The following is a 23,998-nucleotide window of genomic DNA, read 5'->3' on the forward strand; positions in this document are numbered from 1 at the left end:
CAAAGGAAACAATCAGCAAAACTAAGGCAACCGACAGAATGGGAAAAGATATTTGCAAGTGACATATCAGATAAAGGGTTAGTATCCAAAATCTATAAAGAACTTATCAAACTCAACACCCAAAAAACAAATAATCCAGTGAAGAAATGGGCAAAAGACATGAATAGACACTTCTCCAAAGAAGACATCCAGATGGCCAACTGACACACAAAAAAATGCTCAACCTCACTCATCATCAGGGAAATACAAATCAAAACCACAATGAGATACCACCTTACACCTGTCAGAATGGCTAACATTAACAACTCAGGCAACAACAGATGTTGCCGAGGATGTGGAGAAAGAGGATCTCTTTTGCACTGTTGGTGGCAATGCAAGCTGGTGCAGCCACTCTGGAAAACAGTATGCAGGTTCCTCAAAAAACTAAAAATAGAACTACCCTACGACCCAGCAATTGCACTACTAGGCATTTATCCACAGGATACAGGTGTGCTGTTTCGAAGGGACACATGCACCCCCATGTTTATAGCAGCACTATCAACAATAGCCAAAGTATGGAAAGAGCCCAAATGTCCATCAATGGATGAATGGATAAAGAAAATGTGGTGTATATATATGCAATGGAGTATTACTTGGCAATCAAAAAGAATGAAATCTTGCCATTTGCAACTACGTGGATGGAACTGGAGGCTATTATGCTAAGTGAAATTAGAGAAAGACAAAAATCATATGACTTCACTCATAATGAGGACTTTAAGAGACAAAACAGATGAACATAAGGAAAGGGAAACAAAAATAATATAAAAACAGTAAGGGGGACAAAACAGAAGAGACTCATAAATATGGAGAACAAACTGAGGGTTATTAGAGGGGTTATGGGAGGGGGGATGGGCTAAATGGGTAAGGGGCACTAAGGAATCTACTCCTGAAATCATTGTTGCACTACATGCTAACTAATTTGGATGTAAATTTTAAAAAATAAAAAATTAAATTAAAAAAAGTAAACCGATTTTTGACACCTTAAAAAATAAAATAAATAAACAAACAAACAAATGTTGAAAAAAAAAATTCACCATCAGTTGACCTAATTAAATGTTTTGACACCAGTTAGGCAAAGAGAACACTAAAACAACCTCTGGTGGCGGAACAAGCCAATCTTTTCCTTCCCTTTGGAGCTTTTAGAGGAAGACTATTACCAACATAAAGATTTCTATTCTCTGCCTTCTGTTACTGCATGCACACAAGTTGATTCTTGAGCTGTAGCCTACTTAGGACCCTGGCAAAGTCTTCCATTTTCTGAGTACCCAAGAGTTCTACCAAATGCTCATTTCCTTCCTTACAGAGAACCTAGAGAATGGAATGAGTTGTTTTTTTTTTAATGTTTACTTCTTTTTTATTTTTAAGACAGAGAGGAGAGGCAGAGAGAAAGGGAGACAGAGCATCCCAACCAAGCTCCACACCATCAGCACAGAGCCCACATGGGGCTTGAACCCACAAACTGTGAGATCATGACCTGAGCCAAAACCAAGAGTCAGAATCTTAACCGACTGAGCCACTCAGGCACCCCTGGAATGAGTCTTAAAACCTCTGAGATGAGACTGATTAAGATGCCAATCTTGGGCTCCCTTGGGAGGATTAATGAGCCATATTTGGATTCTGGCAACAGAAATCCATTTTCCCTTGCCTACTTTCCCCACGATGCTTCTGACCAAGTGAGCCAAACCAAGAACTTCTCTTCCTTGGCCAGAGGGAACCAGGATCCTCTGCAAGCATCACCAGGCTCTGGTCACAAAAAGTATTTGGCTATGGTAGGTATTAATGATGTACCTTGGCAGTAGGCTAATCTCAGAAAAAAAGAGGCAAAGGGGGGGGGGTACCTGGATGGCTCAGCTGGTTGAGCACTGACTTTGGCTCAAGTCATGATCTCATTGTTCATGAGTTCAAGCCCCACATCGGGCTCACTGCTGTCAACATAGAGCCCGCTTTGGATCAGATCCTCTGTCTCCCTCTCTCTCTGCCCCCACCCCGCTTGCACTCTCTTGCTCTCAAAAATAAATACACATTGGGGCGCCTGGGTGGCTCAGTCGGTTGAGCGTCCAACTTCGGCTCAGGTCACGATCTCACTGTCCGTGAGTTCGAGCCCCGCATCTGGCTCTGTGCTGACTGCTCAGAGCCTGGAGCCTGTTTCAGATTCTGTGTCTCCCTCTCTCTCTGACCCTCCCCCATTCATGCTCTGTCTCTCTCTGTCTCAAAAATAAATAAACGTTAAAAAAATAAAATAAAATAAATACACATTAAAAAAGAGAGAGACACAGAAGAAAGAACTACTCTTTAAGTTCAGAACACACTAAGCTATCAAGCAAAGAATAGGTCACCGATCTTTTTGTGGAATATATTTGTATTTCAACATCTACTCCAACTTTCTCTTTTAGAAATATCTTAACCACTGTTTAATTGCTTCACTGTCTCACTGTATCTTTTTCTGCCCTTGAAAATCCTAGAAATACTTTTCCTAAGGAAAAAGGGCATCTCTAAAGGGCATTCTCTGAGAACCCAAGGTTCCCAAAGGCTACTTCTAAATAAGGGTGCTTTCTCTGGGATTCAAAAGATAAATATATGATGGGATACCCTACCAATCTGAAACCAAATCCTACCCAAAGTTACATGGGTTTTGATACTTCTTTCCTCACATGAGGCTTGTGGACTAAAGCCAATGGGTTGCTACTAAAAAACATTCATATAGCTCAGTCGGTTAAGCGTCCAACTTCAGCTAAGGTCAGGATCTTGCAGTTCATGGGTTCGAACCCACATCAGGCTCTCTGCTGTCATCACACAGCCCACTTTAGATTCTCTGTCTCCCTCTCTTTCTGGCCCTCCCACTGCGCACGCACATGTGCGTGCAATCTCTCTCTCCCTCTCTCTCAAAAATAAACATTAAAAAACCCCAAACCATTCATACCATTTTTGAGGTGAGACTACTAGATCTAAACTATAGCAAAGGATTTTCCTCATTCTGTTAGCATTTTAGCTAAGCAACCATTAACATCTTTGTTTTGTGCTCCTAGACTTCAAAATGCTAACAATCTGTCAGAAACCCAAGACTGAGAGCTGAATTTTACTGGCATATTTTATTAGAAGCTAATTTTATTAGAAAAGGTAAACAGCCATTGATATCTTATCCTATGGTACAATTTTTGTTAGTTCAGTTCTGAGATGCACAGATTGGTTAATCACAAGTAAATATAAATGGGCTAATTGAGCCCTAGGATATCCAAGGCTCTAAAGCAGCTAAGTAAACTTCCATCCACTTGGCTACTGCTGCCAGGCAGCCAGGGCTAGGGCAGAGGATGGGGGTGGGATAGACAATGCAGACAAACACCACTGCTATTCTTCTGACTACCCTAGAACCTCTTTCAGCACACCAGGGCATACAACAATTTCCTGAGGTCACATGTGGAAGACGGGTAGACTTCAAACCAATGCCCAGCTGTCCACTCAAATTCCAGGGCTTCTCAAATCACCAACCCACTAGACCATAAACTTTATGAGGACAGGAACTGTGTCAGCCTCCTCGAAAACCAGGTCCCTAATACCTATTCAATGTCTGGCACACATTAAGCACTCAAGAAATATCTACTAACTGAATATATAAATGAATTTCTGCCAAGGGCAAACTTCTTGGAGAAGATGCTATTTTGGAGTCTTTCCAGAATAAATGATTCCATCCTCAACTCACCAAAAGGACTCAAAAGCATGGCCAAGCCATGTGTAACACAACACGCTATCCCCCTTTCCCTGAACAATTAGCTTAACATCACATAAAAGGGATCAAGTACAAGGTGCAAGGTGACTAGTCATCCACAGTCCTATTTCCTTGGGAAAGAATACTTATTCTAACATTCTCTAGGGATGTTATGACTCAAATGGTCTCAAATTAATCTCTGCTTTGCAAAAGCTGCTTCATCCAGAGAGAAACAACCATATTAAAAGAACTGCTTCAGCCATAAAAAAGAAGGAAATCCTGCCATTTGCAACAACATGGGTGGCCCTTGAGGACCTTATACTAATTGAAATAAGTCCATTTCAAGAGAAAGAAATAATGTATCTCACTTATATGTGGAATCTATAAAAAAGTCAAATTCATAGAAACAGAATGGTGCTTACTAACGGGCTGGGTGGTAAGGGAAATGGGAAGATGTTGCTCAAAGAGTATAAACTTCCAGTTATAAGGGGTGCCTGGGTGGCTCAGTTGGTTAAGCATCTGATTCTTGCTTTCAGCTCAGGTCATGATCTCACGGTCATGAAATCAAGCCCCATGTCAGGCTCTACCCTGAGCATGGAACCTGCTTGAATTCTCTCTCTCCCTCTCCTTCTGCCCCTCCCCAGCTTGTACACCTCTCTCAAACAAACAAACAAACAAACAAAACCTTCCAGTTATAAGATGAAGAAGTTTTGAGGATCTAATAAGATAGCATGGTGACTATGGTTTAACAATACTGTATTACAAACTTGAAAGTTGCTGAGAGTAGATTTTAAATGTTCACACACATACAAATTAAAATTATGCGAGGAGATGGATGTGTTAACTAACCTTATTGTGCTAATAAATTCGCAAAGTATACTTGTATTAAATCATCACACAGTACAGCTTAAACTTACATATGTTCTGTCAATTATATTTCAATAAAGCTGAGGGGAGAGGAATAAAATAACACGTAATAGTAGATCTTTAAATAAATAGATAACAGAAAAGATAAGATGATAGACAGATAGATATGCTTTTCTGAAATCAAAGCTGATAAGAATAAAACGCAGGTCCAACAGTCCATTGGATCCCAAATATCAAGGGGGCTAAGTCACTTCACAGAGTCCTTCACGGAATGTCAAGAACTCAACACCCTCTTTGACGCCTTGCCCGAGAAAAATAACACTGCAGAGAGACAAATTCAAAACAGTGCTAGAACAGAAGTAAATCATAAGCTCTCCCCATCAAAGCTTTCAAACTTTTTTGACCATGACATACAGAAATAAATATAGTTTATACTAAAACTCAGAATACATCATTTCTAACTGAAACAAAAGTTCCCCCAAATAATACTTATCCTTACTATGTGTGATGCATGGATACTTTCTATTCTATTCTTTTTTTAACCTCCCTTCATAATGGAAGCTTGTAACAGAAAACAGGAAAGTGCTCAAAGGGATTTCATCAAAGGAACAAAGGAACAAGTTTAAAGGGGCAAAACTCAAAATGATTTGAGCACCAAAAATAATCAAAAAGGTAATGAATTATAAAACACTGAATAAATAAAAATTCACAAGCCCCCAAAATGGAAGGAAAATCCTCATTTGCCACCATTAGTGGTCATCATTAACACTAACTCCTTACTCTGAAAGTTGGCAATTAAAAGAATTAAAGCATATTCCCTGCCTTTTTAGGAGAAACTATGGTTCATCCTCCAGTTTATGAAGGTAAGTGATTCTTCACAGGGAATGCCAGTTAATAAACGTAGAAAAAAATGACAGAATTAGAAAGTCATCGTTTTGCGAATGACACTGAAATAAATGACTGGCAAAAATTCATTAGCAGATGATCATTAAGTAAAAGGTGCCAAATTATTACTTCAGATTACTTACTAATTACAAATAGAAAAATTAATTCATTTTACAATGAGGAAATGTGGCAATCACAACCAGAAGCAAGTAATCAAACTTACCACCACCTTAGCGGGATCATCCTGACAGTATATACTTCCTGTGACGATATAATATGAAATACACAATATCATCTACAAAGTACTCTTGCCAAAAATGTTTAACCTGCATTAAATTAAGCCTTTAATCCTAACTTCTAGAATATAGGAAATACATGATAGAGAAGCAAGTTAAATGATACCACAAGGACACAGACGAACCCAGAACATACAACATTCTAAAGATAAATGGCCTAGTCTCTTCAAAAACTCAATGCCTAGAGAATTAAAAAAAAAAAAAAAGAAAAAAGGTGAAGAAAACTATATTAGATTTTAAAAGTCTACAGAGATATAACTACTTAATGAAATGAGAATTTTGCTTGGATTTTGGTTTATAAAAACTGCTATAGCTATAAAAGGCAGTTTGGAGGCAAATCGGAAATTTTTAATATGGACTGGTATTAGCTAATACTGGTAAATTATTGTTAAGTTTCTTAAGTGTGATAATGGTACTATGATTATGCAAGAGAATGTCCTTATTTAGGATGAATGCTGAAGTATTCAAGGGTAAGATGCCAACATATCTGAAACTTATTTTCAAATAGCTTATAAAAAATAATACACACAGGGGCACCTGGGTGGCTCAGTGGGCTAAATGTCCAACTTCGGCTCAGGTCATGCTCTCATAGTTTGTGAGTATGAGCCCTACGTCAGGCTCTGCACTGATAGCTCGGAGCCTGCTTCGGATTCTCTGTCTCCCTCCCTCTCTCTGCTCCTTCCCCACTCATGCTCTCTCTCTCTCTCTCTCAAAAAATAAATAAACGTTTAAAAAATAATAATAATACACACATAGTGACTCTGTCAGTTAAGCATCTGACTCATGAGATCGAACCCCACACTGGGCTCTGTGCTGACAGCTTGGAGCCTGCTTGGGATCCTCTGTCTCTGCTGCACATGCTCACACACATTCTCCTCTCTCTCAAAATAAACAAATAACCATTTAAAAAAAAAAGCAAATATGGCTAAATGTTAATAGTAAGTATGAAAATAAATGTGCAGAAGTTTAAAATTTTTCACAATAAAAAACTGAGGAGAGGCGCCTGGCTCAGGTTACGATCTCACAGTTCGTGGATTCAAGCCCCATATCAGGTTCTGTGCTGGCAGCTCAGAGCCTGGAGTCTGCTTTGATTCTGTGTGTCCTTCTCCCTCCCTGCCTCTCCCCCACTCACACTCTGTCTCTCTCTCAAAAATAAACATTAAAAAAAAACTTAAAAACAAACAAAAAAAAAAACTGAGAAGAAAATGCTGTGTGACCCTTTAAAATGATTTCACAATCCACTAACAGAATGCAACTTGCAATCTGAAAGACACCACTCTAGCCCAAGGTAGAACAGTCAGAATAATATCTTAGCTCTCACTTTATCATCAATTTGGAGCCAGTTTTCTTAAACCTGTTGTTTGCCCAAAGAGAAGAAGGAGCCTTCATGAAAAAGCTCATGTGGAATGAGGCTTCCTTAACAAACTTTCCCTGTTAGGAGTCTCCCAAGTTTTGTATTTTTTTCTACCAATTAGTAACTCACTTTATTTGAAAGGAAAGAATAATCAGTGGAAAAATCCCTACCAGTATCAGGGAAATTTCATTTGCCCCTACTTTTGGAGGATTTTTCCCAATTCAAGGCCCATCACAGATAACACTGAAGTCCTTTTGATCCTTTTCCTCCCTAGTTAATGTTCCCAACTACCCTTAGCCTCCAGTTCCCAAGCTGCTTTCCAGGACACCTGGAAGCAAGCTGCATGGCTGAATGCAGAAAAACCCTTGCTCCCACACTACATCTGGCCCTGCCTTTCCACCAAATCATATGCCAATTTATTGCCCTCTGATGTACAGTCTATCAGGCCACTTCCTGGATGCTCCCACTTCACACTGGGCCAGAAACCCAAGGCAATAATGTGAGTTCTACAAATGGGCAAGTAATTGCTCAAAAAGCGTGGAACAAGGAAAGGTCAGTTGTGATGTGTGCACATGTGGCAGCTCTTCACAACTCAACCTACAGTGGTAACAGAAGGCTGGTGTTACAGAAGAGGTATGCAGGAAGAAGCCAGACAACAGGCAGCCATGAGTGCTTGTCCATCTAAGTCTTCAGGATCTCCAAAGACCAAAGTAAAGAAACAAAAGCCTTAAACCTGTTAAGGAGCATCTTATCTTCTGGTTTCCAGAAGCAAAACTAAGACCTTAAGGTAGTCACTGATCTCCATCAACTACCCTTTCTTAATGAGGTGATCTGAGCTGAAATGACTGAATCTTCATTTTCCTGTATACACAGCTCTATCTTTTAATGGATGCCAGGAGAGAAAAGACAAATGCATTCATTCTTTCCATAAACATATCCAGTATCACTTTAAAAACTACGGTGACCAATTAAGCATCTATGAACATAGAGAGGTGGTTAGAAAAGGCAAGGCTGAGACAAATAACTCTTTACTATCTCTAATCAAAACTGCACTTTGAATTTCAAACATTTGGCTTCTTCGGAAACTCTCTTGGCACTTACTCTGAATTTGAGTGGGTGGAAAAGAAGAAAGAGACTCTGCCTGTATCCTTGTTAAAAACAAAGCAGCAGCTGGCTTTTCCTCTTTTTATTCATCTGACTGCTGTCATGGCAAGCTGGGCACATACTCAGAAATTTCAGGCCTCCAGAGGTGGCTGTGCCAGAGAGGACAATGGCAATGACAACAACACCAGCAACTTTGACACCCACTTCAGACCACACTGTCACACTGTCCCTTAACCTCTCCTAGAAAAAAATTAGGTTCCTTTGCCTCTGCTTCTGAACCAAGCTATTAAGAATGCCTTTTTGGGGGCACCTGGGTGGCTCAGTCAGTTAAACATCCAACATCAGCTCAGGTCATGATCTCACAGTTCATGAGTTCGAGCCCTGCATCGAGCTCTGTGCTGACAGTGTGGAGCCTGCTTGGGGTTCTCTCTCTCTCTAACTCTCTGCCCCTCCTCCACTCACACTTTTTCTCTCTCTCCCAAAAATAAATAAACTTAAAAAAAAAAAAAAAAAAGAATGTGCTTTTTATCATAACCCACTTTCAGATACATGTAGTGGAAAATGTGCCAGCAGACCAGTTCTGATGGCTAAATGTGTTTAAATATTACGGACAGAAAAAGGGAGAGCTGGGCTCATAAGAAGCCAGACTATGCAGAGCTGTTGCTTCTCAAGAAAGTCGTCATTTTCTAATCTCTAAGACAAATAAATGTTTGGAAGAGCTTCTTGGTTTAGAAGTGTCAAATCAGGAGGATTCAGATCATTTGGGTAAGGCCCCAGGAAAAGAAATGACAAAGTCATCAAAATACACATCTCAGAGTCACCTTCTTGATATGAATATTATATGGGGAAAAAAGAATCCCAGTATGTTTATTTTCTCTTACTGTGCTGAAATGCCACTCAAGCTACCAAGATTCTAAGGTCAGTCTGACTCAAATTCAGGTCACATCCTAATGTGTTTTTCAACAACCTCCAAACTAATACAATCTTTTATTATAGAACAAAAAAGTCAAAAAGGGCACAAGAAATACTTATGTAAGTGTGCCCAACCTTGTTCTTCCAACACTCAAACCATTACATGAATTTGTCTGCCAGATGTTATCATACACACTTGGTTCTTTCAGTCTCCACTTAGGCCTTGAACAATTTACAAACTCAATTCCAAGTGAGACAAAGCTAATGACTCATTCGACCTTCTTCTCATGCTTATTAACAATGATATATTGCTTACTACTCCCCAAACTACAGACCTCTACAGAAAAAATTAAGGTATGCATTCAATCAGTATGGGAGATGATAACTCTAGGAAAAATATTTTTCAAATAATGTACACTTAGTCAATCTTTTTCCTTACAGAAACTACTAAAGTCTCTTTTCCTGACACCTTCCCATGTTCTAAATTAAACAGATTAAACTTGAGGTATGAGGCATCCTTGAACAGTTTTGCTTCTTCTTAGAAGGGTATTTCTAAGAGACCTAACCCAGAAGATGTTAAGTCATCATTCTTCCCAGGTTGGCTTCCAGACTCTGTTTAAATGTTCTCTGCAAACCTCTAGAGGTTACATGGATTCAAATCTCCTAGCTCAGACTGTGAATTCACAAAGCTTGAGACAGACAGTACTCTACAGGTGTGTTTGTCCAGGATAAACTATATTTAAATAAACTCCTGATACATCTACTTTCTCCAACCACCTGCTTCTCCCTCTTAAACTCAAGGATACCATATCTTACTGTCCAGTAAAAAGAAATATCCTCTCCTTCAGAGTTACTCTAGGCAAACCACCAATGTCTTTGGGAATATCTAAACTCTGACCAGAACTGCTTTATAGGAGAAAGCCAAATAAGAAAATGTATAAGCTATAATTTTTGTTCATTTCTTTGGCTTGTTTGTTACAAGACATGAAAAGATGGCAACAGACTGCCCTCATTCACTACCAGCTATTCCATGCCTGATAGGGAACCATATGGCGTAGAATACAGGCTACAAAAGTTAGCCTTGGAATGATCAGCTAGAGCTGCTAGTGTCTTGTAAAACCATTGGCTATGAGGGCAGGAAGTCTGTTTACCATTACAGACCCAATCCCTGAGTGCCTAATCAAAATGTCTAGAACATAGCAGATATTCAATAAATAATGGTTAGAAGTAATCCAATAAGCCAGATCCAGAAGGAATTCAAATCTTGTTGAACCCCAGCAAAAAAAGATCCAAGAAGCTAAACAGTTCCATAGTTAATACAGGTGCTTACACTAGGCCTCAAGACCATCTTAGTCTTATGCAAATACCCCCAATCCTCATAGGTCCTTGGAATTAAAAATGTCTAGGGTTAAATCTCCAAAGGCAAACTCACTACCCACTCCACCCTATCCCCACCATCTCCAAACACAAACACCACTAAGTGTACCTCAAGCTCTGGCCCTAAAGTCTTTAAAGTTATTAAGAGGTAATCCCTGGGGCATCTGGGTGGCTCAGTCAGTTAAGCATCCAACTTCAGCTCAGGTCACATCTTGCGGCCCATGAGTTCAAGCCCCACATCAGGCTCTGTGCTGACATCTCAGAGCCTGGAGCCTGCTTCAGATTCTGTGTCTCCCTCTTTCTCTCTCTGCCCCTCCCTCCCTCGCTCTCTCTCTCTCTCTAAAACAAATAAACATTAAAAAAAATTAATGGGGTGCCTGGGTGGCTTAGTCGGTTAAGCATTTGACTCTTGGTTTTGGCTCAGGTCATAATCTCATGGTTTGTGAGTTCAAGCCCAGGATCGGGCTCTGTGCTGACAGCACGGACACTGCTTATGATTCTTTCTCTCCCTCTCTCTCTGCCCTTCCCCTGCTTGTGCTCTCTCTCTCAAAAAATAAATAAATAAACATAAAAAGGAAAAAAAAGAGGTAATCCCTTAAGAAAAGATTCTGGTTGTGATACTTTTAGACTATTCCACTCTCTCTGCTTTAAGCCAAAAATTTTCTGGGGCACCTGGCTGGCTCAGCCTGAAGAGCATGAGACTCTTGATCTCAGAATCACCAGTTCAAGCCCCAACATTGGGTATAGAGATTACTTAAATAAACAAAATTTTAAAAAAATTAAAAAAATAAGCCAAAAATTTCCTGGAAAAGAACCTCTTTAAAATGATCTGAGTTTAGGGGCGCCTGGGTGGCGCAGTCGGTTAAGTGTCCGACTTCAGCCAGGTCACGATCTCGCGGTCCATGAGTTTGAGCCCCGCGTCAGGCTCTGGGCTGATGGCTCAGAGCCTGGAGCCTGTTTCCGATTCTGTGTCTCCCTCTCTCTCTGCCCCTCCCCTGTTCATGCTCTGTCTCTCTCTGTCCCAAAAATAAATAAACGTTGAAAAAATAAATAAATAAATAAATAAATAAATAAATAAATAAATAAAATGATCTGAGTTTAAAGACCAAGGACAAAGGCAGCCTAAATCTGGAGGCAAATGACCATAGCCAAACACCACAAATCATAACTGACTAGGAGCCCTTCCCATGAAGCTATACTGGATGAGGGCACTAAGGCTTGCAAGGACTTGTCTAGTTGGGGAACAAAGGGATAAAAAACCACAGACCACGTTGGCTAGAAGGATTCCTCTAAACCGCTTACTTTTTTCAGACCTAAAATCAGGAGTAGTACCAAATATCCTGATATTTCACTTTCCCTTTAACCCCCCATCCCATGCCACAGATCTAACCATCTGATCTAGCTGCGAGACTGAAGATAACTTCAATATGCAAGAGCCCCCACAAGATCTCTAGAAGGATAAAAGGAAACGTGTCTTAGGAATCTAAGCCCATGTTAGAGCTTGGACAGATGTAAGGGAGAGGCAGTAGTCCTGCCCCTAAGGCCAAGACACCCCAGCCCTGCAGGCAGCACAGAGTTAACTACCCACCCGCTTTGAGAAGCACAAAGGTACATCACTGCAACATGCCTAACATTTACATTGCCTCTCTCTGCTCATTAAACAGGTTTTGGTTAAATAATGAACAAACTGTATTACAGACTCCGATGAGAATTCCAAAATTATAAATCAACTGGGAAAGCCCAACGGGGCAGACAGACAGGGAGGGGGGAGAAGGATAATATTGACTAATATAAAGGGCGCAGCTTGACAGTGGATATTCCTGCCACACCTGATCAAACACACTCCGTGGGGGGAGGGGAAAGAGAGCAAGAGAGGGGAGATGGGACAAGACAGCCTGAAATTTGCATCCGGAAAAGATTAAAACGGATTCTTTGGGGATAGAGAAAATACATAATATATATTACTATAAATGCAAAACTGTACTAAAAGCTAACTCAAATGTCAAAGATTACAGCTTGAATAAATTTAAATATAAAAGCCATGTGCTTTTTGAGTTAATGAGAGAGACATAAAAGGACAAACTGGGCCAAGAGGCTGAAGAGAGCCTTATGCTGCCTTTGCTGGGTAATGGGTTCAAAGCACAGCAGCAACTACAATCGGAGGCTTCCCTCCACTGCTCTGAGTCCTGAGGAAGAGCTGGCAAATCCCATCACTCTTCCAGCCTACATTTTCTACTTTTAAAAATTAAGATGTAATTCACACGCCATAAACCTTACCCTCTTAAAGTGTACAATTCAGTGTTTTTAAATACATTCAAAGTTGTACAACCATCACCACTATCTAATTCTAGGACATTTTCATCACCCCAAAAAGAAACCCTATACCTATTTGCAGTCCCTCCCTGTACCCCCACCCAAACCTGGTAACCACACATCTGCTTTAACTCCTTCAGAATAACTTCCTAAAAGGATTCCAAAGAAGGCTTAAAGACCAAATGAGGGGTAGCAGTCAAGTCTCACTGGTGGTAAACTAAGGCTTTATCCAAAATAGCAACATGCAAACTCTACTCTTAGGCACCCTGTATCTTCCAAGTGCAACTATCATTTTAGATTTGGTATTAGACTATTTTATTACTCTAAATGCTACAGGGCATATAGTTGTCATGCAGTTTGGGCAAATACTGACTGCAAATGTAGTCCAGAGACATGTATCTGGGAGAATAACTGGTATAGACTTAGCCAACCTGATTAGAGACAAAGGACTTATTTCTTTCACAATACTCAGATAATACTCCTGGACAAGTAGGTAGTGTTTATCTATCTTATCTTATTTATTTATCTATCTATCTTATCCTCTGTTTATAAGAAAAAAAATCATTTTGGTTTACTGTCTATGTCCAATCAACTACCCATTTCCAATAGTGGTATTCTTTTTTTTTTTTTTTTTTTTAGCATTTATTCATTTTTGAGAGTGAGAGAAAGAGAGATCGTGAGCAAGGGAGGGGCAGAGAGGGAGGGAGACACAGAATCTGAAGCAGGCTCTAGGCTCCGAGCTGTCAGCACAGAACCTGATGCAGAACTCAAACTCACAGACTGTGAGATCATGACCCGAGCTAAAGTCAGACGCTTAACCAACTAAGCCACCCAGACGCCCACAACAGTGATATTCTTAACCAACCAAGGTAGCAGATAGCCTAGAAAAAAGCAAATAGAAAGCCTCTGTAGGAATAGTCTAAACCCAAGTCGGTTTCATGAGTTAAACGTATTGGAAGTCCTAGAATTCCTGCCATGCCTCCAATCTAGGTGGGACACCATTCCCAGTCACACAGCACAGGCAATCCCTTCAGTTTCTCTCTCCAAATTCAAAACCCTTTCCCAGCCTCCTACCATTAGCAGGCTTCCAAGAAAGCAGTCCTCCTGACACTGCCAATCAGAAAAATCTGTTTGTCTCAGTAAAAGAAACAAGAAATTGGTCATGGACCACAGAGTCCAGGACCACAGGGGCAGCTGACCCATAAACTTGCTTCCTGGAAGCCAGCACTGTGCGGAGTCAGAACCAATCAGAAGACTATGAGATGTTCTATTTCGGGTCCACTGTGTCATTTTCTCAGGCAGGTAATATGTTAAAACCTAAGAACAACAGGCAACCTTGGCAGGCACCATTTCAACATCTGCTCTGGTAAATACTACCAACTTCTTTCTTGCTCCAGAAGAAAGCTTGGCACCACCTAACCATATCCTTAGTACCAGTGACAGAACTGGCTCCTCAGCACATTCTGGTTTTATTAGTTTCAAGTAGCAGATAATCTGGATTCCTGATTCAAAGATGTAGGAAAATTAAGCACAGACTCAACTTTGGCACCTCTTAGATGGTCTAGAAATCCCAAGTCCTGGACTGCACCACTCACCACAGATATAGTTCTCTTGAGACATGTCAGGGATATGTCAGGATAGAGAAAACAAGTGCGGGATATGGATGAGATGGCAAGCAGGAAATGTGGCTATATCAGGAAAACTTCACCATCTCAGCTCTTCAAGGTCTGTAGAGTGCCCAAAAGGCCAACAAGGCTACTCCAGTCTGATCTCAGACATTTTAGGGTGTTTCTAACCACATATAATACCAATATTTCACAGTGTATAAATTGTGAAATGTTGTGTTTAATCCTCTTCACATCTCTTAGAAAGATAGTACAGTTGACCCTTTACCAACATAGGGGTTTGGGCACCAACACCCCTTACAGTTGAAAATCCATGTATAACTTTTGACTCCCTGAAAACTTAACTACCAATAGTCTATTAGCCAGAAGCCTTACTGATAACATAGTCAATTAATACATATTTTGTATGTCATATTATATACTTTATTCTTCTAATAAAATAGCTAGTGAAAAGAAAACATTATTAAGAAAGTCATAAGGAAGGAGCGTCTGGCTGGCTCAGTCGGTAGAGCATGTAATTGTTGCTCTCAGGGTTGTGAGTTCAAGCTCCAAGTTGGATGTACAGATTACTTGAAAATAAAATCTTCAAAAAAAAAAAAGCCATAATGAAAAGAAAATACATTTATTTTACATACAATACTATTATTGTACTGTATTGAATGTATTGACTGTATTGACTGAAAAAAAAAATCCACACATAAGTGAACCTACACAGTTCAAATCCATATTGTTCAAGGATCAACTACACTCTGAACTTTGGCCACCAAAAAGAGTTGTAAATACTTACTCACTACATTTTCTTTCCAATTGAGATATGTAAGCTTTATCTGTAAAGTCAAAAAAAAAAAAAAAAAAAAAAAAGTCCGTGCAAGTAGCCAACTTCCTAAAGCAGCCAAGTCACTTAAAGTACAGGCCACAAAATAAGAACATGCCACCTAACTGCAGCTTTAGCCCTGCTAACTGGCTAACAACCAACCACTCCCTCTATACTTGATCCTTGGCTAACATTTCCAATGCTTTTAAACTGAAAATGCTCCTTTAAAGAAAACATGCAGGGAACCTTTAGATAACTTCAGCCCATGTTTAAGAAAAGAAAAAGGAATTTTTCTCCAGATACTCTCCTACATTTCTCATGAAAGGAGAACACTGGTTTATTGTTTATTTACCTTGCAGAAGCCTAGACACTAGGCTAAAAAACATTCCAGGAATATACATTGCAAAAGCCCTCTATGGTTGACAGAGGAACACAGCTCTGAGGCTTTCCCTTTCAGTCTATCTTTCCCCTTGAAAAACCCAAAGATGATGAGATTTGCCTCCTCCTCCAACACATACATATACCTAACAGAAGGCACTTCCTGCATACAGTCTCCTCTAATTGTACCAACAGAAGCAATGCAGACCAGGGCACTAAACCAGGCCTGAGTTCTAGTTATGACTTCATCTCTCAGGATCAGTGTGACCTCGGCTAAATCACTGAAAATGTCTCCGGGCTTCAACTTCATTCATAAAAAGAGGACAACACCTGCTACGCCTCCTTCACAGAGTTGTGTAAAAGTTCAATAAGGTAATAAACATGGAAGCAGCTTTGAAAATTCTCAATACGTGGAGGCGCCTGGGTAGCTCAGCTGGTTAAGCGTCTGACTTCAGCTCAGGTCATGATCTTAAGGTTCCTGGGTTCAGCCCTGAGTCAGGCTCTGTACTAACAGCTCAGAGCCTGGAACCTGCTTCAGATTCTGTGTCTCCCTCTTTCTGCCCCTCCCTCCCTCACTCTCTCTCTCTCTCTCTCAGAAATAAACATTTAAAAATTTTTAAAAAAAAAGAAATTCTAAACATATAAATATTATATAAAGTTATTATGATTAGGAAAACGGGGAGTGAAAAAGGGAACACATGAAGACTAAAGATCTGCATTACACAGAATTAAGGCCCTAAGTGATGACCTTCTATAAGACCAGAGTTTTGCTGCAAGTACTAAAAACTTCACTTGTGCCACCAAATGTAAAAAGACTTCCTACCTCACAGCATGCATGAGGTAGAGAAAGAAAGTAGTTAAAACAAAATAAAACCAAAAAATTACCAAAAATAACTTCATTATAACTCAAACAATAAAGGAAGCTTATTAATTGTATGAACACTGATTCCCCAGGAAAGTAGGACATCCTCCTAGGAACTCAAGGAAAAGGACCAGCAATGCAGTAAATCAGGGGCAAACTACATCCACAGGCCAAACCTGGCTTGTACCTGTTTTTTGGGGGGAAAAAAAAAGTATTTATCACTCTCTCAAGTATTATGTCTGGTTTTGAGGTACAATGGCAGAATGGAGTAGTTGCAGTTACTATGGCTTCAAAGCCTAAAACATTTACTATATAGTCCTTTACAGAGAAAGTCTGTCCATCCCCGCAATAAAAACACATGTTCATTTTATCAGGATAAGTAATCCTACCTAGATGTGGGGACTTACCTGTTATATTGTTCAAAACCTCCTTTAGATGACTGAAACTATGCAGCAGAGGATCCCGTTCTTCATCCTATAACACACAGGTTAAAAAAAAAAGTCAGTATCAGACAAAGAGGAAAAAGGAAGTAACAGACAGATCAAGGGTTCTTTGTCTGAATCCAATGATTAAGTTTTCCTTCTGAGGAAAAGAAAGTTAGCCATGGTTCAGTCTTCCAGTTCCCTGATGTCCTGTTTTCAAAAAGATACTCTGGACTTACTTAAAATATAAATCCTGAAATATTAATCTATACCATGACCATAGCACTCAAGCTACCATAGATTGCCAAGGCCTTTACATGCTATGGTCTGAATGTTTATGTCCCCTCAAAACTGCTTTTTCTTTTTTTTTTTTTTTTTTTTTTAATGTTTATTTTGGAGAGAGACAGACAGAGTGCAAGCAGGGGAGGGACAGAGAGAGCAGGAGGAGACACAAAATCTGAAGAAGGCTCCAGGCTCCGAGAGGTCAGCACAGAGCCCGATTCAGGGCTCGAACTCACAAACCATGAGATCGTGACCTGAGCTGAAGTCGGATGCTCAACCAACTGAGCCACCCAGGCGCCCCAATCCCCTCAAAACTTCTATGTGAAAATCCTAATGTCCAATATGATAAGAAGTAGAGCCTTTAAAGGATGGGTGATTAGGGCCTTCAGAAGGTGGGTAAGGGTTCTGCCCTCATGAATGGAACTAATATCCTTATAAAAGAGAGCTCCCTTGCCCCTTCTATCATGTGAGGATATAAGAGGTCTGAGACCCAAAAGAGAGCCTTCATCTGACTACGCTGCCATCCTGATCTTGAACTTCCAGTCTCCAGAACTGTGAGAAGTTCCTCGTTTATAAGCCACCTAATCTGTGGTATTTTGTTATAGCATCCCAATAGATTAAATTACATGTATTATTCTGTCTCTTCTCCTTCATACTCATTATATAATCGTACATGTTAATTTCAAAGACATTGCTGACTGCACTCTCGCTTCTAAACAATTTTTTTTTTTAATGTTTGAGAGAGTGCGCGTGCGTGAGTAGGGCTGGGGCAGAGAGAGAGAGAGACAGAGAGAGAGAGAGAGAGAGAGAGAATCTCAAGCAGGCTCTGTGCTGTCAGTGCAGAGCCCCACATGGGGCTTACCCCAAGACATGAGATCACGACCTGAGCCAAAATCAAAAGTCAGACGCTTAACAGACTAATCTACCCAGGCACCCCTAAACCATTTTTTTTAAGATTTTATTTTTGGGGCACCTGGCTGGTTCAGTCAGTGGGGCATGGGACTCCTGATCATGAGGTTGTAGGTTCAAGACCCACATTGGATATAGAGATTACTCAAAAATAAAATTCAAAAAAAAAAAAAAAAAAAGTCTTTGGAGCACCTAGCTGGCTCAGTCAGTAGAGCATGTGACTCTTAATCACAGGGTCATGAGTTCAAGCCTCACATTGGGCATGGAGCCTACTAAAATAATAATAATAAAATAAAATAAGGTTATTTTTAAGTAATCTCTACACCCAACGTGGGGCTGAAATTTACAACCCCAAGATCAAAAGTCGCATGTTCTACCAAATGAGCTAGCCAGGCACCACTAAACAATCCATTTTTATAAATGAACATAAGATATTTCCAAATATATATATATATATATATATATATATACACACACACATCCATCCATATCCACTGAGGTAGAAACGTCTAAACTTGTTTTTACAATTGTGCCAAAAACTGTTTTATACAACCGCACAAAAAATATCTTTGAACATACGTATACAACAAAGAAAGCCAGTTTTACAACTGGTAAGTTTCTTACTCATCTGATTGGCAAGACACGGCCTGCTTGATATACTCCTATTCCTAAGGAGTACCACCAAGTCACATTCCATGTACCATTTTGACAGTTAATTATAATCCTAGGGAATCTGAAGATAAGGCATCTTTCTGACATTTTTAGGTATATTTAAGAGGTCCCAACTACTACCGTAAGTTGTCTACAAAAATAGCTAGAAGAAAAACAGTATCATCTTTTGGGTCCCAAAGCAAAAAAGGCAGCCCATAAATTTGATGCCAGTTGGAATAAAACAGAAGGGTCCTTGATACCAAGGACAACTCTGAATTCCTTCTGCTCTCATTATTACTGGGAAATTGATAACTCTTTTAACCATGCATCAGATCCCTTACAACAACTCAGTGACCAAGTGATCTGCCCATTCCCCACTTACCAGTGGAGTATGAGTGCTCCATCGGGCATTTCGTTTGATCGCCCCAACCACAATGTTAATCTCCCCTTGAATGATGTAAATATTTTTATCCACCATCCTGGCAAACCTACCAAAACAGTTAAGAGAAAAGTTAATATTTGGTTACTCAGAGCATACCCATATTTAAATCAGTACCTGTTAAGGTCAAAATTATGATTTAACTTCTTAGTACCAAGATTTCCCACCTGTAATACTAGGATGGGATGAAATCCATCTTATGTTATGAATCCAGCCACCTGGCTCACCTAGAGGTCTCTGGAAGTTCAAGAAACAACTCAAAAAGTATCAATCCAGGAAATTTCTCAAAGGCACCTCAACAATCTCTATTAAGTATGTCAAATTCTTCAGTCAACTGTCCTCAAAATCTCTCCTGTGAGGACTTTAGGTATGCAGATACATCTGTGCTACTAGATTGTTAAAGATATATTTCAGACCTTACTTTTGTTTTCTTTATCCCCTCAATAAAGTAATAATGAAGGTTTGAGTTAAAAGAAAAGAATGAAGGCTGTTAGAAAAACAGCCTTGGTTTGGAACCACAGTTACAACGTCCACTCATCTACTACATCCCTTCTACCAGGTCAGCTCCAGAAAAGTGGACAGTGGCAGTGACACAAACTTTAAAAAGTTCTGAAAAGTCAAGTTTACTTGCTTATAGCAGTAACTCTCTAATAGGATAGACTGAAAGGCAGACTCATTTTAAAGCTGCTTCTATATGCATCTCTGAAATGAAGCTGAAATAACTACTTTAGTATTTTATGTGCTCCCAACTGAATTATCACAGGATTTTCTTTGCTGCCTAGAAGAGCACTTAGAAAAGATATGTAATTCTCTTCCCAGGTGAAAACAAAAAAACAAAACAAAACAAAACAAAAACAAAACAAGACAAAACAGAATTTCTCCTTGGCATAGAGAAAAACCTAGGAGCATGTAAAACCAACCTTACCGCTTTCCGTTACTTAAAAATCCTCTTCACAAGGACAAAATTTTAAAAAGCAAAGAGGGAAAAGGGCAGGGGGAGCATATAGTTAGACAAACATTTAGATCAGACTCCAGGGAAGTTAAAACAGTAAGGCTATCAGGGTTAAGAGAAGAAAGAATTCCACAAATATTTACTTATTAAGCACCTACTATGCATAAGGCATCTTTCAGAGTACTAAGGATACAAAACAAATAAGACACAGAAAGAGCTGTCAGACATATTGTGGAATGAAAAAAACTGTAGTATATGACTCTATGTTACCATTTATGTAAAACCCAACCAACCCATCCTACAAAATGCTAGATTTTTGTTTTTGAAAATACGTAATATTCAACTTACAGTATGACATAAAGAGTAATATAACAGCCAGTATCCAGATTAAGAATAGTTCAACTGAAGTCACTGTGTGTTCTCCCTAAATCATATCCTCCTCTCTTTCATCCATAGGTCCCACTTTTCTAAATGTGGCGTTTATGAAACTTTTATGTTGCTTTGTACTTTTACTTCACTGATATGTATCTTTTTTTTTTTTTAATGTTTTTATTTTTGAGAGAGAGAGAGAGCATGAGCAGGGGAGGAGCAGAGAATCTGAAACAGGCTCCAGGCTCTGAGCTGTCAGCACAGAGCCCCACGCAGGGCTTGAAGTCACAAGCTGTGAGATCATGACCTGAGCCGAAGCCGGACGCTCAACCGACTGAGCCACCCAGGTGCCCCTGATATGTATCTTTAAATAATATATAACATCATTCCATATATTTTTGTACTTTTATTTAACTAATACAATATTGCAAGTAGTTTTCTGCAATTTGACCTTTTCCCTTGAAACATTATGTTTGTGAATCATCCATGCTACTAAGTATACTTTATGTATTTTGTCCAGGTAATATGTATATATGTAAACAGAGAATATATATACCCCAAACTCAATAACCATAGTTATCTCTAGAGAAAGTACTGTGAAATCAGTGAGTAATCAGAGGATACTTTAGCCTTATCTAGAATGTTTTAATTTTTTACAAGAAGAATATATTACTGTACCATCAATATAATTAAAAATTAATTAAAGAGATGAGATATAATTTCTGCCATGAGGCATTTAGCGAGTTTAGTGGGATCTAAAAGAAAATGAGCCAAAGATATACAGAAAAGAATGCAACCTTCAAGTAGTTCCATTTGCATATTTTGCAGAAGACAGGGCCCCCAGAAAGCAAGAAGTATGAAAAACATTACAATAAAAAAATTTTTTTAACGTTTATTTATTTTTGAGACAGAGAGAAACAGAGCATGAATGGAGGAGGGTCAGAGAGAGAGGGAGACACAGAATCTGAAACAGGCTCCAGGCTCTGAGCTGTCAGCACAAGAGCCTGACGCAGGGCCTGAACTCACAGACCGCAAGATCATGACCTGAGCCGAAGTCGGACGCTAACCAACTGAGCCACCCAGGGGCCCCATTATAATAAAATTTTTTTAATGTTCATTATCTATTTTTGAGAGAGAGAGAGAAAGAGAGACAGAAAGTGAGTGGGGGAGAGGCAGAGAGAGACAGAGACACAGAATCCAAAGCAGGCTCCAAGCTCTGAACTGTCAGCACAGAGCCCAATGCGGGGCTCAAACCCACAGACCATGAGATCATGACCTGAGCCGAAGTCAGACGCTTAACCTACTGAGCCACCCAGGCGCCCCACAACACATTTGTTTTAATGACAATTTAAAGAAACAACTAGATTAGTCCCAGAAGACTATCTACTTTCTAAATGTCCTAGGCACACAATGTTCTCTCCTGAGAAGATCCAACAATGAGAACATACACAACAATAAGGAGGAGAACCAAGAAACTAAAGATAAACAAATTAAAAAGTAATTCAAAGTATCAGAAAAGATAGAATCTCTAGTATCTCTCCTTCCTTAAATTATTTAGGCAAGATGAGTATGTTCTAGATCTCTAGAAGGATTTTGAAGAAATTGCTAACAGAGGCTGCCCCCAGAGAAGGGAACAGAGGAACAGGGATAAGAGGAAGACTTACTTTTCTCTGTATATTCTTTTTTACCTTTTGAATTTTGTGTCACACATATATATTACTTATTACCTATTTTTAAATTAGAATAGTGAAGAACAGTTGTATTATTCCATATATAAGTGATTAAGATCAGCAACCAATGTTAATTAGCTAACATTTACTTTAGTCAATAAGACATTACCTAACACATGCTAAGCAAAATACTAGGCACAGCATACAGAATGTCACTACCCACGCACAAGGAATTTATAATCTAGTAGTTTAGATAAAACACATATATACACACACAAGCCCATATAGATCTTCAATACATGAGTAATACACAGTGTCATAGTAGTGGAAAAAAGAAAATTATTTCTGGCAAAAGGCTCTAGAAAGGCAACTAAACGACAGACAGGATTCAAACAATAAAAAATATAAGGGAAGAATGGCAAGGGTAAAGGCTCATAGGTAGGAAAGTCAGTAGGTATTTAAGGAATCATGATTATTCCAGATTGGCTAGAACATTATTCCTAGAGTAATAATAGGAGGTGTGGGGCATATCATGGAAGGCCTTCAATATATAATTATTATTCAGGGCACCTGGGTGGCTCAGTCAGTTAAGCGTCCAACTTCAGCTCAGGTTATTATCTCACCACTCGTGAGTTCGAGCCCCAGGTCAGGCTCTGTGCTGAGAGATCAGAGCCCAGAGCCTGCTTCAGATTCTGTGTCTCTCTCTCTCTTTGTCCCTCTCCCGTTCGCCCTGTCTCTCTCTCTCTCTCTCAAATATAAATAAACATTTAAAAAAATACAGTTATGGGGCGCCTGGGTGGCGCAGTCGGTTAAGCGTCCGACTTCAGCCAGGTCACGATCTCGCGGTCCGTGAGTTCGAGCCCCGCGTCAGGCTCTGGGCTGATGGCTCAGAGCCTGGAGCCTGTTTCCGATTCTGTGTCTCCCTCTCTCTCTGCCCCTCCCCCGTTCATGCTCTGTCTCTCTCTGTCGCAAAAATAGATAAACGTTGAAAAAAAATTTAAAAAAAAAAAAATAAAAAAATACAGTTATTATTCAGTATGTATCCTGAATACCTATCATTATAAAAAAATATTTTGGAAGGCCTGTAAAGGAACACTATAAAATAAGAATAATTTCTCTTTCAAAGAACAAAGAGAGGGGCTCCTGAGTGGCTCAATTGGTTGAGTGTCCAACTTTGGCTCAGGTCATGATCTCACAGTTCGTGAGTACGAGTCCTGGGTCAGGCTCTGTGGAGTCCCACATCAGACTCTATGCTGACAGCTTGGTGCTTGGAGCCTGCTTTGGATTCTGTGTTTCCCTCTCTCTCTGCCCCTACCCAGCTCATGCTCTTCCTCTCTCTCAAGGATAAATAAACATTAAAAAAAAAAAAAAAGAACTAAGAGAATGAGAGAAAACACTCATACTGAAAATAACAGCAATATAGGTAAACAACACTATACTACAAATTGCAAAAAAAAAAAAAAAAAAAAAGTGTCAATGGGATTAACTGAGATCTAATAGGATCTAGTTTGGAAGGCTTCCTGGAAGAAATAAATTTTGAACTGGGACTCCAAACTGAAGTAACCAACCTAACACTTGATCAAAATTTATTAGGCATCAAAAGCTAACAACTTACTTTCTTTTTTTTTTTGAGAGAGAAAGAGAGGGGGCTCAAGTGAGCAAGGGGCAGAGAGAGAGAGAGAGACAGAAGTGGGGTTCACCCAAAGCAGGGCTTGTGCCCATCCAATACGGGCTCGTGCTCATCCAATGTGGGACTTGATCTCACAAACAGTAAG

The 23,998-nt window shown here is 39.6% G+C and overlaps 1 protein-coding gene across 10 annotated transcripts in view; it reads right to left on the reverse strand.

Moving 5' to 3' along the window:
* The window catches only part of GBF1 (golgi brefeldin A resistant guanine nucleotide exchange factor 1), a 120,969-nt gene that overhangs the window by 88,420 nt on the left and 8,551 nt on the right, over positions 1-23,998 (reverse strand). For 9 of the 10 annotated variants that reach the window (XM_030334587.1, XM_030334585.1, XM_030334586.1 and 6 more), the window contains exons 2-3: positions 19,176-19,281; positions 16,937-17,003 (exon numbers count right to left, since the gene is read on the reverse strand). In XM_030334587.1, coding sequence (XP_030190447.1) covers positions 16,937-17,003; positions 19,176-19,271 — 163 coding nt within the window. In that variant the 5' untranslated portion in view covers positions 19,272-19,281. Of the gene's footprint in view, positions 1-16,936; positions 17,004-19,175; positions 19,282-19,459; positions 19,477-23,998 lie in introns of those variants that run through there. The other variant, XM_030334579.1, reaches the window with a different exon arrangement.

This window comes from Lynx canadensis, chromosome D2 (genome assembly GCF_007474595.2).
Source record: "Lynx canadensis isolate LIC74 chromosome D2, mLynCan4.pri.v2, whole genome shotgun sequence".
Classification (NCBI taxonomy): Eukaryota; Metazoa; Chordata; class Mammalia; order Carnivora; family Felidae; genus Lynx; species Lynx canadensis.